This window comes from Tupaia chinensis, unplaced genomic scaffold (assembly GCF_000334495.1).
Source record: "Tupaia chinensis unplaced genomic scaffold, TupChi_1.0 Scaffold000494_1, whole genome shotgun sequence".
NCBI lineage: Eukaryota > Metazoa > Chordata > Mammalia > Scandentia > Tupaiidae > Tupaia > Tupaia belangeri.
In genome coordinates this window covers 436,122-450,118 of record NW_006160006.1, presented here as the reverse complement: position 1 = coordinate 450,118, position 13,997 = coordinate 436,122, and the positions used below count along the sequence as shown (strand labels likewise).

The window sequence follows — 13,997 nt, the reverse complement described above, 5'->3', positions numbered from 1 at the left end:
AGGGGAATGTGAGAAAGAGCTTGGGAGGGGTGGCCATACCACAGTCCATTCTCCTCACCTCTCGGGATTTTGGGCACTCGTACACATGCGCCTAGTATGTTTCTCAAGCCACCAGCTCTGGAACTCAAAACACATAGTTGGCCCTGAGAAATCCAGCTACCTTAACCACCATGCCATCGGCCGGCCCCTGACTATCATTCTTATTAAAATCTCAGCCTAAAATGCCTACTGCTACCTGAACAAAAGGAGCTGTCCTTGATTACATAGCTGCACTCAGTATCACGATTTGCTGGTTTATTGTCTTATCAGTTGATCAATTGATTGCCTCCTCTCCCTGGAACAGACACCTCTGCTGCATATTATGCCTGCCCGATTCACTATAGCACCCCTGGCCCCCAGAACGATGCCTCTCACATAGTAGATGCTCAATAAATACATGCTGGAAAAAAGAATAAAAATCAACTTTACTCGAAACCTATTTGATAGACAATATTGGCATTCCCAAGACAAATTTTAAATTTTTTAATATTTAATTTTATTGAGTAAAATAAACACCAAGAGAAAATATTAGTTGAGTGGACTTGGCCAGTATAGCAATTGCACGCTAGGTGTCGCAGTAGAAATCCCAGCCCACCACCAGCTCCCCGTTTCCAGGTTTTAATGCTTCTATTCAATACCAACCCCTCTCTGCTTCACAGCTCAAGAAAGTATTACAAGTGAGCTGAGTATCTGCACACAGTAGGAGCACAGATGTTTCCTTGAGTGAATAAACAATGACACGGAAAGCAAATGACTTAAGACTCTCACCCAGTGACACTGGGAGCGTCTGAATGCTTCCAAGCGGTAGGACCTTATGGACCAGTCCCACTCTGGCAGCCGGTGAGTTCTGCGGCAGGTTCCTCTGTGAGAAGTCCGCGTCTTGGGAAGGGCAAAGTTCCCGTCCTTATCAGTGTGTCCAGAGCCCCATCTGCCAGTTTCCTCTCTTGGTACAAAGGATGTCCTTATATTGATATCTAATGACCCTTTAATCACTGAGCAAACATTTGCTCAAGTTCCTTTCTTTCTAGAAACTCCTTACGGGGGTCAATTTAAAGGGATTGTGAGAGCTGCAGGTTAAAATGACAGATCTTACAGACAGGAAGTCGAGCTTTCCCTCGCCCAGGGCTGCGTCCCTTTTCTAGATTAAGAATTTGCATCCTGAGAAGCAGAGCTGCAAAGAGCCTTCTTAAGATCCCCCACCCGTGACAGGTGCAGGTACAGTGAGGGTGTCTGTCTCGTGTGTCTCTGTTTTTTTTTATCCTAATCCCAGGTGGTTTATAAGCAGCCAAGTCTGATCATTTAAAAAAGTTTTTATTTTTATTTATTTCTTTCATGAGAGAGGGAGAGAAAGAGAGAGAGAGAGACATCACCTCCATGGGGTCTGCATGTCACGATCCACCCTGGCCTCAGCCAGCCACGTGAGTAGCCAGCATGTACTGGAGGTCTTGGGACACGAACTCGAAGCCTACTCATAGCACATCTGCACCGTGGAGCACCACGCGACCACTGCACCGCTGTAGCCGGCCTGTGCGTTTCGAAACGGAGGCCAAAACATCTCTGTCATTAACAGTATCAATGACACGTTGCTTGGTGTCAGAAAAACAGTTGTGGTTTTCTTTGGCACCCCAAATGTGTGTTGCCAATGCTGTGGGCACGTCCATCGTCCAGCTCCTTAGTGTCCGCACAGTGCTCCGTGCAGGTGACCTTTCTTCAGGTGGAAGCTGAGCTGTCACCTCTGAGTCCACGTGGGTGCTCTAGGTGAGGAAGGAGAGGTGGAGCACCCGGCTCACGGGGATGGATGGCGGAAGTTGAACCAATGGCCCTGCCCCAGAGCAGAGCCAAGACCCGGTTACCGAGTGGGCTAGGGACAGAGCCAGACAGAAACACTGAATGTCGGAAACACACAGTTTGCTACATGAAGGGAAGGGTTGGGGAGTCGAACACAGTGACGGAGTGGGTGCCACCAGGTGATGAGAGAAAGCTGTCAGGGAGTGGGTGGGGACAGACCAACGGGCGAGTGGCAGAGAAGCAGAGAGGGCTGCCTAGGTTGGAGACAAAGTGCGGGAGGGGGGCAGGACAGGGAGGGGGAAACTTTCAGGTGCCAGGATGGGTGGGCATTGATAAGGCCAGTATAAATGAAGTATTTGGGAACCACTGCCCGGGAAATCAATTTGTTTGTTTGTTTGTTTTTTCTGGAGAGTTTTTTTTGTTTTGTTTTGCTATAGGGCACATGCACTGGCCAGAGACAGAGAGACAGAAAGTGAGAAATCACCCCCCAGGGGGATGGCCATGCCGCAATGTGATGTGTGGTCACGTCACAATCCCTTTTCCTCCATTTCTTCATCCTGTTGGGATTTGGGGCACACACCTGCATGTACCGGGATGTTTGCTGAGCCACCAGGGCTGGGATTTGAACTGCTTGGTCCGCCATGTGGGATCTGGCCCTCTTTGTAGGCAACCACGCCAGCCCGAATCAATCTTTTCTGTTGCTTCAAGATCTGCTTTCCAGTATCAGGCAGAGCTGGCGGAGGTGGAATTAGATAAAAGCAGTTCAGTGTCTTATCTTACTCCTTACAATCACTGTCTATTGAGAGTCCAAACTGTGTCTTCATAACCAATAGCATTTATGCGTTCAAAAACGGATACTTTTTAAGAAACTCTCAGTTTAAGTAGGTAAATAAGAAAGCTGGCTCTGAAAATTTGCTAGTGTCCCTAAAGCCAAATATTTATAAAAGACGAAGAGTTTAGCGAGTTCGTCTCTGCTTTACCGAAACAGAAATCAACACGTGCGTCAGGAAAACGTTCTTGTATTAGACGAACTGGATCATTTCAGTTTAGTACAGTCACTATACAAAGGTTGCCCGAACGCTACAGGAACAAATAACTTTTTCCAGTAAAGACCGATCGGGTTGAGCTTCTAATTTGTCGTGAAGAAAATTGTGTGCAATTCAGTGTCATCAAATCAATTTGGAGGGGCAGGCAGATTTAGGAAATTCTTACTCTGAGAGATGGAAAGCAGCGCCACCTGTTGGCAATCACTGGCCACTTTTCTCCCTTTTCTTTAGTAAGAGGGCCTAGCAAACACTTTTTCAAATAAATATTTTAGACTGAAACTAAAAAAGAAACATGAATCAGAATAAATTTCACATAACAGAAACCCAGAGCCCACGTTCATCGATTCCCTCCCCTTCCAGACCCTTGCTCTCCAGGGGTAAGCGCTTTCAGTCTTTTTAGCTGAGTTTCCTTGTATTTTTCTTTGTACTTCATTTTGGTAGAAGTCTTAAACTGCTGCTTTTAATCTTTTGATCTGAGCCATTATCTGTTTGTTTCATGTTATTATACTGACGGCTTAGCTGGACCTGGTGTACTCTGGGAGGTTACATTTATATAAAATTAAAGATGAGATGTTTCCCAGGGGTATAGCATTAAGGGAGCAATTTAACTCCCTAGATAAACTTAGTAGATGATTTTTAAAAATTATTAGCAGAAGGAAGAACGCACTGTTTCCACTTGGTTTTTCCTAACTGTTCTCTTGTCCTTAAAGCATTTCTTCTCTCGTGGTTACTAAGTTTTCTTCTCTGCCGCTCTCTTTTGCTAGAGAGGGATTTACAGAGAGGTTACAGGAGAAAGCGACCCCCTGGGGGCTGGTCACACTGCAACCCTTCTCCACGTCTCCCCTTCTTGAGGGATTTTAGGCATGCATGTACATGCCTGGTGCATGTCTCAAGCCACAGGATGAGGACTTGACCATGAAATTGACCAGCTGCCTTAACCACTAGGCCGCGGAGCCAGCCCTGTCACTATTTTCAGTATAATACACACATGCCTAGGTAATGGGCTTGGACATCTCAGGAAGTGTGTGAATCATGGGGTTTTCTTGATAGTGTATGTTAAAGGACGTCACCCAAATATAGGAGTCACTTTACCATGACAGAAATGGCACATGAGAAGGCGTCAGATCCAAAATTCCAGCTCGGCTACTTTGTAGCTGTAATAAACTTGGCCGAATTACTTGACTGCTCTGAACTTCAGTTTCCTTATCTGTAAAAAAGAGGAAAATAACGCCCAATTCATGACTTATTCCTTAAGCGATGGAGAACCTGGTGGACAGCGGGCACACAGTAGGTCCTCCCTTCTTATTTATTTACCCACCCTTTACTATAAACGGAGGGCATTTCCTCTCTGTATGCACAACATGGTGTCATTCACAAAGCCAAACAAGAGCTGCTTGTTTCAGAGTGAAAACTTCAAAATGCTGTTTAATTCCAGAAGGGCCAAGGCTGCTCTCCACATTGTTGGAGCAGCTTTTTGGGATTTCCCTTAGAGGATCCAGCACAGCATACTTTGTGGGAGAGAATCGGGAATATTCTAGCAGCCAGTCTGGCGACTCACGTGGTGATGGTGGTGATGTTGCCCAGCTCAGCCCACGGAGCGACGAGGGAGAGCTGGAAGGCGCGGAGCCATGCCTGTCACCTTCCTCCACAGAAGGACGTCCTCTGCTCCTCACCTGGCCTGCGCTGTACCCTCTGTCTTCACACTGCGCCATGCCAGTTTTAAATGCAAATACGGAACATGCAACTCAAAAGCAGAATCCCTGAAATAACATGATTTGTGTTTGTCAGCGCAGAGACCTCATTCTTACTGGAAGAGTGCAAGAACCATGAAGATGCCTCAGCTGTCATTGTTTATTTGTTTTCATTTTGATTTCATTATTCTTTCAGAGAGGTTTTTACTATAGGGCACGTGTGCTCTCCAGAGAGACAGAAACTGGGAGACAGAAAGCAAGAAATTACCCCCAGGGGGATGACCACACCGCAATCCCTTCTCCATTCTCTTCTCGGGATTTTGGGCACACAGGCACATGTACCGGGCATGTTTCAATCTACCGGTCCTGGTCTCTCACAGCAGTCAGCTGCCAGTCCAGCGATGTAACCATTACGTCATCTGCTGATCCTTTGTTTATTTATTCCATGAAACAGAGACAGAGAGGCAACCCAATCAGGGTCTCACAGGGCAACCTACCCCCAGACGTAGGGAGCTCCAAAGCAGGGGCATATGCAGGGAGGTCTTGAGACGAAACCTTCCCATGTGGGCTCACCTCGCAGAGCACGCACTGCTGTGAACAGGGCCCTGGGGATGCAAACCTGGGACCTCCCACGTGGGCTCAGCGTTGAGTATTGTTACCCCTACACTAGCATGGTGGTGCCCCCTCAGCTGCTTTTTATTTTAATTTATTATTTTTTTCTTTCGTAATTTGCCAGAAGGTGTATGCTCTCACCAGAGAGACAGAGAGAGCTGGAGAGGAAGAAGCACCCGCAATGGGGTGTGGTCACCCATTCCTTCTGTACCGGAAATGGACTACGGGGGCTCTCGGGGCTGGCGGCATGCTCCCTTCATCAGAGCTGGAGTACAGCGTGCTTTTCTCTGCTCGCTCCGAGTCTCGCCAGAGGCCCGTGTGCTGTGGGACTGCGGGAATCCTGTGCTCACAGAGCTCTGCAGACAGGATACAGGCACGGAGGGACAAGGGCCAGGGACACGCATGCTGTGAGTACCTCCCCTGGCTGGCGGAGGGCTTTCCTTTCAAAATACAAGTTCTAAGATAAAATCACTTTTTTTCAATTGCCAGAGGCCATTTGTGCTGACCAGAAAGAGACAGAGAGACACAGAGAGAGAACGTGCCTTAGAAAGTCTTGGTCTGATTTTTATTATCCCCAAATGCTGATTAGAGGCAGGTTTTCTTTTTCTTTTTCTTTTTGCTGTAGGCCATGTACAATCACCAGAGACATAGAAAGAGAGAAGAACAGTGAGAAATTATTCTCTGGGGGGATGGCATGCTGCCATCCCTTCTCATCCATTCTCCTTTCAGGATTTTGAGCATGCATGTGTACCTTAGTATGTTTTTCAAGCCACCAAGTCCAGGACTTGAACCACAAAGTCAGTCATGTGAAATCTAGCGCTTTAACCACCACACCACCTGCTGGCCTGAGGTAGGTTTTATAAACTAAAAGGTAAGAGAGTGTTTAATTTGACACACTCTATAATAGACACAAAACACTTTATATTTTGGCAATAAATTCCTATTAGTTTGACAAATTCTGTAAAGCAAGCTAGTTGAAAGGTATTTTTGAGGTCAGCCACCTATTATTTAAACCACTTTACCTATCTATAAGAAGAATCTTATTTAGACAAGACTTCTAAGACTTTTTAATGCAATTTAACTGCTACGGTTTGGATGATGGTTTGTCCCCCAAAAGTTCATGTCCTGGAAGCCCATGTGTAATAGGCTGGGAGGTGCTGAGACCACTGAGAGGAGGGGCCTAATGGAAGGGCACCATCCAATCAGCTGGGGACATGGAAGGGACAAATAGAGAAAGTGGAAAAGTCTGCTTCCTGTCCTTGCAGGTGCTCAACTCTCTCTGCTTCTGCTGGCCATGTGGTGATGTGGCACAGGCTTGATGCTGGCCTCATGCCTCTGGACTTTCCAGCCACCAGAATCATGAGGCAAATAAACCTCTATTCTTCTTCTTCTTATTATTTTTAAGATTTTTTTCTTTGCTATAGGGTGCATGCGCTTGCCAGATAGAGACAGAAAGCAAGTAACCACCCTAGAGGGGGGATGGGCACACCACAATTCCTTCTCCTCCATTCTCATCTCAGGATTTGGGGAATGCATGCACACATGCCCAGTGTGAGTTTGAAGCCATCGGGTCCGGGACTGGAACTACAGTCCACTTCATGGGAGTCCAGCGACATAAACATGATGCCATCTGCTGGTCCCAAACCTCTATTCTTTATACAGAAATCTCCCAGTCTCTGGTATTTCTGTTTAGCAGCACAGTGACGGACTAACACAGGGACACCACCTACTCACACTCACAAGCAAGTTGCCAGTATTGAGGCAGAGCTGGAATGTTCCAGGAGGCTGCACGGTGAGATCCGAGTGGTGGTTCTGAGCCCGTGCAGCACACCTCGGCAGTGCCCCAGAGTGAAAGCCTAGAACCCCACTCCCAGCCGTCATGTGAAGCCTGCCTTTTCTGGGGCATGCAGCACCGTGCATGCCCACCTGGAATCCAACCTGCCCATGCCCAAGGGCCAGTCAGAACGTCCCTGACCTGCCCATTCTACGACAAGCTCCTACGTACGGACCTGTCCAAGACTTTGGGGAGGTAGATTCATTCTAGCTTCTTACCTCCCTACCCATCCGTGTAGTAGTAAGTCTTCCTCTTACCAAAGTTCCCGGTGTGTGAAACTGGAACTGGGTGTGAATTTCTTCTGGTTTGGTAACAGTAGTAACTGAAGCCATTCTTCCACCCACTCGCAGTAACATTAACTGGGCCGCCCCTAGTGAGGGGAGGGCCCTGTTTTTCAGGCAAGGAGCTTGAGGCACAGGGAAAGCAGCTGTCCACAGTCACAAAAGCTCCTCGAACTCAGGAGCCACACAGGTGGGGCTGTGCTGCACCCCTGAGGCTGGGCCGAGTCTGAAGCCAAGCCAGGCTGTCTGGCTCTACTAACCCTGGCCCCAGCATGGGGCTGCCCTGGCCCAGCAGCAGGGTCTTCTGGGAGTCTAGGCATGAGGGGCTCCTCTGGCCGACTCTGCCTCTACCCTCTGCTGTCCTGTCCTGGCATCTCGGCCGAACCCTGAGCCCCACTCCTCCAGTTGACTGTCAGTGGGCAGATGACAGCCTCAAGTTTATTTTCACATAAAGTTTTACATTAAAACCTCTGAGACTGGCCCCGTGGCCTGGCTTACTGGAAGAGTGCAAGAACCATGAAGATGCCTCAGCTGTCATTGTTTATTTGTTTTCATTTTGATTTCATTATTCTTTCAGAGAGGTTTTTACTATAGGGCACGTGTGCTCTCCAGAGAGACAGAAACTGGGAGACAGAAAGCAAGAAATTACCCCCAGGGGGATGACCACACCGCAATCCCTTCTCCATTCTCTTCTCGGGATTTTGGGCACACAGGCACATGTACCGGGCATGTTTCAATCTACCGGTCCTGGTCTCTCACAGCAGTCAGCTGCCAGTCCAGCGATGTAACCATTACGTCATCTGCTGATCCTTTGTTTATTTATTCCATGAAACAGAGACAGAGAGGCAACCCAATCAGGGTCTCACAGGGCAACCTACCCCCAGACGTAGGGAGCTCCAAAGCAGGGGCATATGCAGGGAGGTCTTGAGACGAAACCTTCCCATGTGGGCTCACCTCGCAGAGCACGCACTGCTGTGAACAGGGCCCTGGGGATGCAAACCTGGGACCTCCCACGTGGGCTCAGCGTTGAGTATTGTTACCCCTACACTAGCATGGTGGTGCCCCCTCAGCTGCTTTTTATTTTAATTTATTATTTTTTTCTTTCGTAATTTGCCAGAAGGTGTATGCTCTCACCAGAGAGACAGAGAGAGCTGGAGAGGAAGAAGCACCCGCAATGGGGTGTGGTCACCCATTCCTTCTGTACCGGAAATGGACTACGGGGGCTCTCGGGGCTGGCGGCATGCTCCCTTCATCAGAGCTGGAGTACAGCGTGCTTTTCTCTGCTCGCTCCGAGTCTCGCCAGAGGCCCGTGTGCTGTGGGACTGCGGGAATCCTGTGCTCACAGAGCTCTGCAGACAGGATACAGGCACGGAGGGACAAGGGCCAGGGACACGCATGCTGTGAGTACCTCCCCTGGCTGGCGGAGGGCTTTCCTTTCAAAATACAAGTTCTAAGATAAAATCACTTTTTTTCAATTGCCAGAGGCCATTTGTGCTGACCAGAAAGAGACAGAGAGACACAGAGAGAGAACGTGCCTTAGAAAGTCTTGGTCTGATTTTTATTATCCCCAAATGCTGATTAGAGGCAGGTTTTCTTTTTCTTTTTCTTTTTGCTGTAGGCCATGTACAATCACCAGAGACATAGAAAGAGAGAAGAACAGTGAGAAATTATTCTCTGGGGGGATGGCATGCTGCCATCCCTTCTCATCCATTCTCCTTTCAGGATTTTGAGCATGCATGTGTACCTTAGTATGTTTTTCAAGCCACCAAGTCCAGGACTTGAACCACAAAGTCAGTCATGTGAAATCTAGCGCTTTAACCACCACACCACCTGCTGGCCTGAGGTAGGTTTTATAAACTAAAAGGTAAGAGAGTGTTTAATTTGACACACTCTATAATAGACACAAAACACTTTATATTTTGGCAATAAATTCCTATTAGTTTGACAAATTCTGTAAAGCAAGCTAGTTGAAAGGTATTTTTGAGGTCAGCCACCTATTATTTAAACCACTTTACCTATCTATAAGAAGAATCTTATTTAGACAAGACTTCTAAGACTTTTTAATGCAATTTAACTGCTACGGTTTGGATGATGGTTTGTCCCCCAAAAGTTCATGTCCTGGAAGCCCATGTGTAATAGGCTGGGAGGTGCTGAGACCACTGAGAGGAGGGGCCTAATGGAAGGGCACCATCCAATCAGCTGGGGACATGGAAGGGACAAATAGAGAAAGTGGAAAAGTCTGCTTCCTGTCCTTGCAGGTGCTCAACTCTCTCTGCTTCTGCTGGCCATGTGGTGATGTGGCACAGGCTTGATGCTGGCCTCATGCCTCTGGACTTTCCAGCCACCAGAATCATGAGGCAAATAAACCTCTATTCTTCTTCTTCTTATTATTTTTAAGATTTTTTTCTTTGCTATAGGGTGCATGCGCTTGCCAGATAGAGACAGAAAGCAAGTAACCACCCTAGAGGGGGGATGGGCACACCACAATTCCTTCTCCTCCATTCTCATCTCAGGATTTGGGGAATGCATGCACACATGCCCAGTGTGAGTTTGAAGCCATCGGGTCCGGGACTGGAACTACAGTCCACTTCATGGGAGTCCAGCAACATAAACATGATGCCATCTGCTGGTCCCAAACCTCTATTCTTTATACAGAAATCTCCCAGTCTCTGGTATTTCTGTTTAGCAGCACAGTGACGGACTAACACAGGGACACCACCTACTCACACTCACAAGCAAGTTGCCAGTATTGAGGCAGAGCTGGAATGTTCCAGGAGGCTGCACGGTGAGATCCGAGTGGTGGTTCTGAGCCCGTGCAGCACACCTCGGCAGTGCCCCAGAGTGAAAGCCTAGAACCCCACTCCCAGCCGTCATGTGAAGCCTGCCTTTTCTGGGGCATGCAGCACCGTGCATGCCCACCTGGAATCCAACCTGCCCATGCCCAAGGGCCAGTCAGAACGTCCCTGACCTGCCCATTCTACGACAAGCTCCTACGTACGGACCTGTCCAAGACTTTGGGGAGGTAGATTCATTCTAGCTTCTTACCTCCCTACCCATCCGTGTAGTAGTAAGTCTTCCTCTTACCAAAGTTCCCGGTGTGTGAAACTGGAACTGGGTGTGAATTTCTTCTGGTTTGGTAACAGTAGTAACTGAAGCCATTCTTCCACCCACTCGCAGTAACATTAACTGGGCCGCCCCTAGTGAGGGGAGGGCCCTGTTTTTCAGGCAAGGAGCTTGAGGCACAGGGAAAGCAGCTGTCCACAGTCACAAAAGCTCCTCGAACTCAGGAGCCACACAGGTGGGGCTGTGCTGCACCCCTGAGGCTGGGCCGAGTCTGAAGCCAAGCCAGGCTGTCTGGCTCTACTAACCCTGGCCCCAGCATGGGGCTGCCCTGGCCCAGCAGCAGGGTCTTCTGGGAGTCTAGGCATGAGGGGCTCCTCTGGCCGACTCTGCCTCTACCCTCTGCTGTCCTGTCCTGGCATCTCGGCCGAACCCTGAGCCCCACTCCTCCAGTTGACTGTCAGTGGGCAGATGACAGCCTCAAGTTTATTTTCACATAAAGTTTTACATTAAAACCTCTGAGACTGGCCCCGTGGCCTGGTGACTAAGAGCCAGATTCTGCATGGCCGACTACAGCCTGAATCCTAGCCCTGGCAGCTTGATAACACGTTGAGCCATGTCTGTCTGTGCCCCGAATCCTGACAGGATGGAGAAATGAAGGGACTGTGGCATGATCAAGCCCCATGGGGGTGCTTTTCCTTCTCCCTCTCTCTGTCTCTCTCCATGACGAGTATACCCACCCTCTGGCAACTTAAAACAAAAAACTTCCCCAATGAGAAGGTCTAATACCGTGTGGATATGTAATACTTACCAAAGCCTAACCGTGGAAATAAAATCTTGGGCCCATGGAAGGCACTGTCCTTTCAAGTATCAACGTTAATAAAAATCTTGATCGGCTCCTTTGGGATGGATTTCCCCTTTTGTTCTATGCTCAGAAAAGTAGAAGAAAAATACCTCTTTGTTCAGAAACTTATAAGGATGAAAATAAAGTTTTACAAGCTTTTAAGTTTTAGGGTGATTTTTATTTACAAAACCGGTTGATACATTTTACAAAAATTACAAAAAATGACTCTTAAAAATAGAAACAGTTTCTTAGTCTCTTGGGAAGCACTCTGAAGCTACCAAGGGGTCAGAGCTCAGACGGTTTCCACAGGTCCCCGCGTCCCCGTCCCGGCAGGAGGCCCGGTCAGGCCAGCGTCTGCAGGAGCAGGACCTTCTCGTTGACGCAGAAGCGGTGCAGCACCACCGTCAGATTCTCGCCGCAGCGCGACACCTGGCGCTCCATGGCCAGGCGGAAGTCCTCCTTCACGCCCTTGGTGATGCCGCGCGTGACCGTGTGGTGCCTGAGGTTGGTGACAGGGAAGCAGGTGACAGCGGGTTAGCTCCAGCACTGCTGGCTAGGTGCCTGGTCAGCAGTAAGCCTGCCTCGCTCTAAGTCAGTAAGTCATTCCATTAACCAAAAAGATAGAGAGGCCACAGCCCCCACCACCTCTGCCCCTCCCCAGACAGGCTCAGCGACAGCTTCCCCACCCTGGGAGAGGGCTGCCATGTCTGGGGGTGTGGCACCATCCCATCTGCTCTGCTCCTGGGTTCTAGACCTTGTGCAGCTCAGTGACTTTGGGCTGAATGGGTCACGGCTACCCTGCCCCACGGTGCCATGTCCACCGGGCCGCAGACTCTTCAGAGCAGCAGCAAGGTGGAGGGGACCCACTGAGCCAGTGGCCAGAGTGAGTTCCCATCAGTCCCTGCAGCTGTGCTCAGAGGCTCAGGCTTCTGCACACCTGCCAGGAGTCACAGGCACATCGCTGTCCCTGTGGCGCCAGGACAGGGCTGTCCTGCTAATGCTGTGCCCATCCAGACTCTTGTGTTTGAGAACTTGGGGAGTTGGGGGCTGGAGTGGGGGACGGTGTCCTGAGGCAAGAATCGGGCACAGGTCAGGAGAGCGAGGCAGAACCACCGAGGACCCCCATGCTGACCGGAGCTGGGCCAGTGCTGGGGGACAAGCAGAAGTCTCTCCCTAAGCCCTAGAAATTGTGCTTTAGAAGAGGAAATTACCACAAAATGAAGAGAAGGAAAATCTAGCAAAACCCAGTCAGCTCCGGTAAGAGGAAGGCATTTTAATTAAGTATTAGGCCAGCAATTTGGTAGATTTAGACAGAGAAGCCACCTCTGTCTCCCCTCCCTACGGCCTGCCTTTCCTTAGAGCTTAGACAAAGGAATGAGGAGTTGGGATCACTAGGTTTTTACATATTGGGCAAAATAAAGCTGCCGAGGTCTCAAGTGTTCCTGCTTTTAAAACTGGCGTTATCACAGGAAGTGGTAAGACGGGAGTCAGACAGCGACGGGACGGCAAGAGTCGCATCGGGGTTTGCCGGACGAGTGAAGGCACTGCAGGGCAGTCCCCACTGTCCACGGCGCTGAGGACTGCGTGGCCACCGCAGGGTCGCGGAGAGGCAGGCAGCTCTGGTGAGCGCTCGCAGTCAGGTCTTGCTGGTTAGCTCGGTAATCAGGACACGGGGTCAGTGAGCTCGAGGCCAGGAGTCCCCTGGGGACAGAGGCTGACAAATACACTGCATCGAGGTCCTGTCCTCTGGGTCCCAGATTGCAGTCCCCCCTTGGGGCCGACCCTGCAGCCAGTGAGCTCAAGGGCAAGCGCTCCCCTTAACACCTCTGAACACCACCAACGGCTACTCTACCCACCCTAGCTTGCGTCTGTCAAAGCGGCACAACTCCACTGGATTTCTCGCTTTGGGTCTGTAATTCTGACAGAGGGCATGTACACGCACAGGGGAGAAAAGAGAGAAGGAAAGCGAGAAAGCAGCCCCCACGGGGGACAGTCACGCCACAATCCCTTCTCCTCCATTTCTCCTTTTGGGATGTCGGGCATGTACACACATGCTCAGTGTGTTTTTTAAGCCACTGGGTCTGGGGCTTGAAATGTGTGGTTGGCCATGTGGGCTCCAGCTCACCTAACCCCTCCCCCCCCAGGCCACAAGTGGGTCCCTCGATTGAAAGTCTAGCAGGGCTTCTACCCCATGGTAAGTTTGGATGGAGAAGAGAATTGGTTAGCTTTTGTGGTTTAGGAAACCAGGTAATAAATGTGATATTTTGGCCCATCAGTATTTTCAATTCAGAAAGGTACGGCCTGGAATAAAGGGAGCGTAGGGCAGGAAAAGGCACGGTGCGGAGGCCCAGCTAGAACTGGCCCCGCACACAGAGCCCAGGGACAACTCGTGCATGCACGCTGGCATCCTTACATGCCTGTGACCAAAAGCCTCCTGTCGGATCCGAAGAGCCAGAGTTCGGCACCTAATCCGACGTGCCCTTCGCTGAACAGTTTTACATGACTTCCATCCGTTTCATTTTTATCCAGATCCATAATGATTTTTAAATTGAACACAAACACACTGGCAACTTATGGAAAAAAATAAGGAATGTTACATCATTACAACCAGATGGTTTGCCAAGGAATGCGGAACAAATTAAAAATAAATAAATAAAGCATGAAGAGCACTGAGGAACAAAGCTGAAAACCATGGGCAGCGAAACATGTGGACAGACGGCACACTATGACCGGGTGTTGTCGCCACTTGGTACCTGTCAGCAGTCTGTATGCTGGGCTGAAGCACAGGTAAGAATTCCTGCT

General features: G+C 49.4%; 1 protein-coding gene across 2 annotated transcripts in view; it reads right to left on the bottom strand.

The window, feature by feature from the left end:
- Positions 1-11,358: 11,358 nt before the first annotated feature.
- Positions 11,359-13,997, bottom strand: part of INTS10 (integrator complex subunit 10) — a gene marked incomplete at its 5' end in the record, with an annotated part of 26,140 nt that continues 23,501 nt past the window's right edge. Inside the window, 2 exon segments of one of the 2 annotated variants that reach the window (XM_027774930.1) lie at positions 11,359-11,694; positions 13,949-13,997. In XM_027774930.1, the coding sequence (XP_027630731.1) occupies positions 11,538-11,694; positions 13,949-13,997 (206 nt within the window). 2 annotated transcript variants of the gene reach the window in all.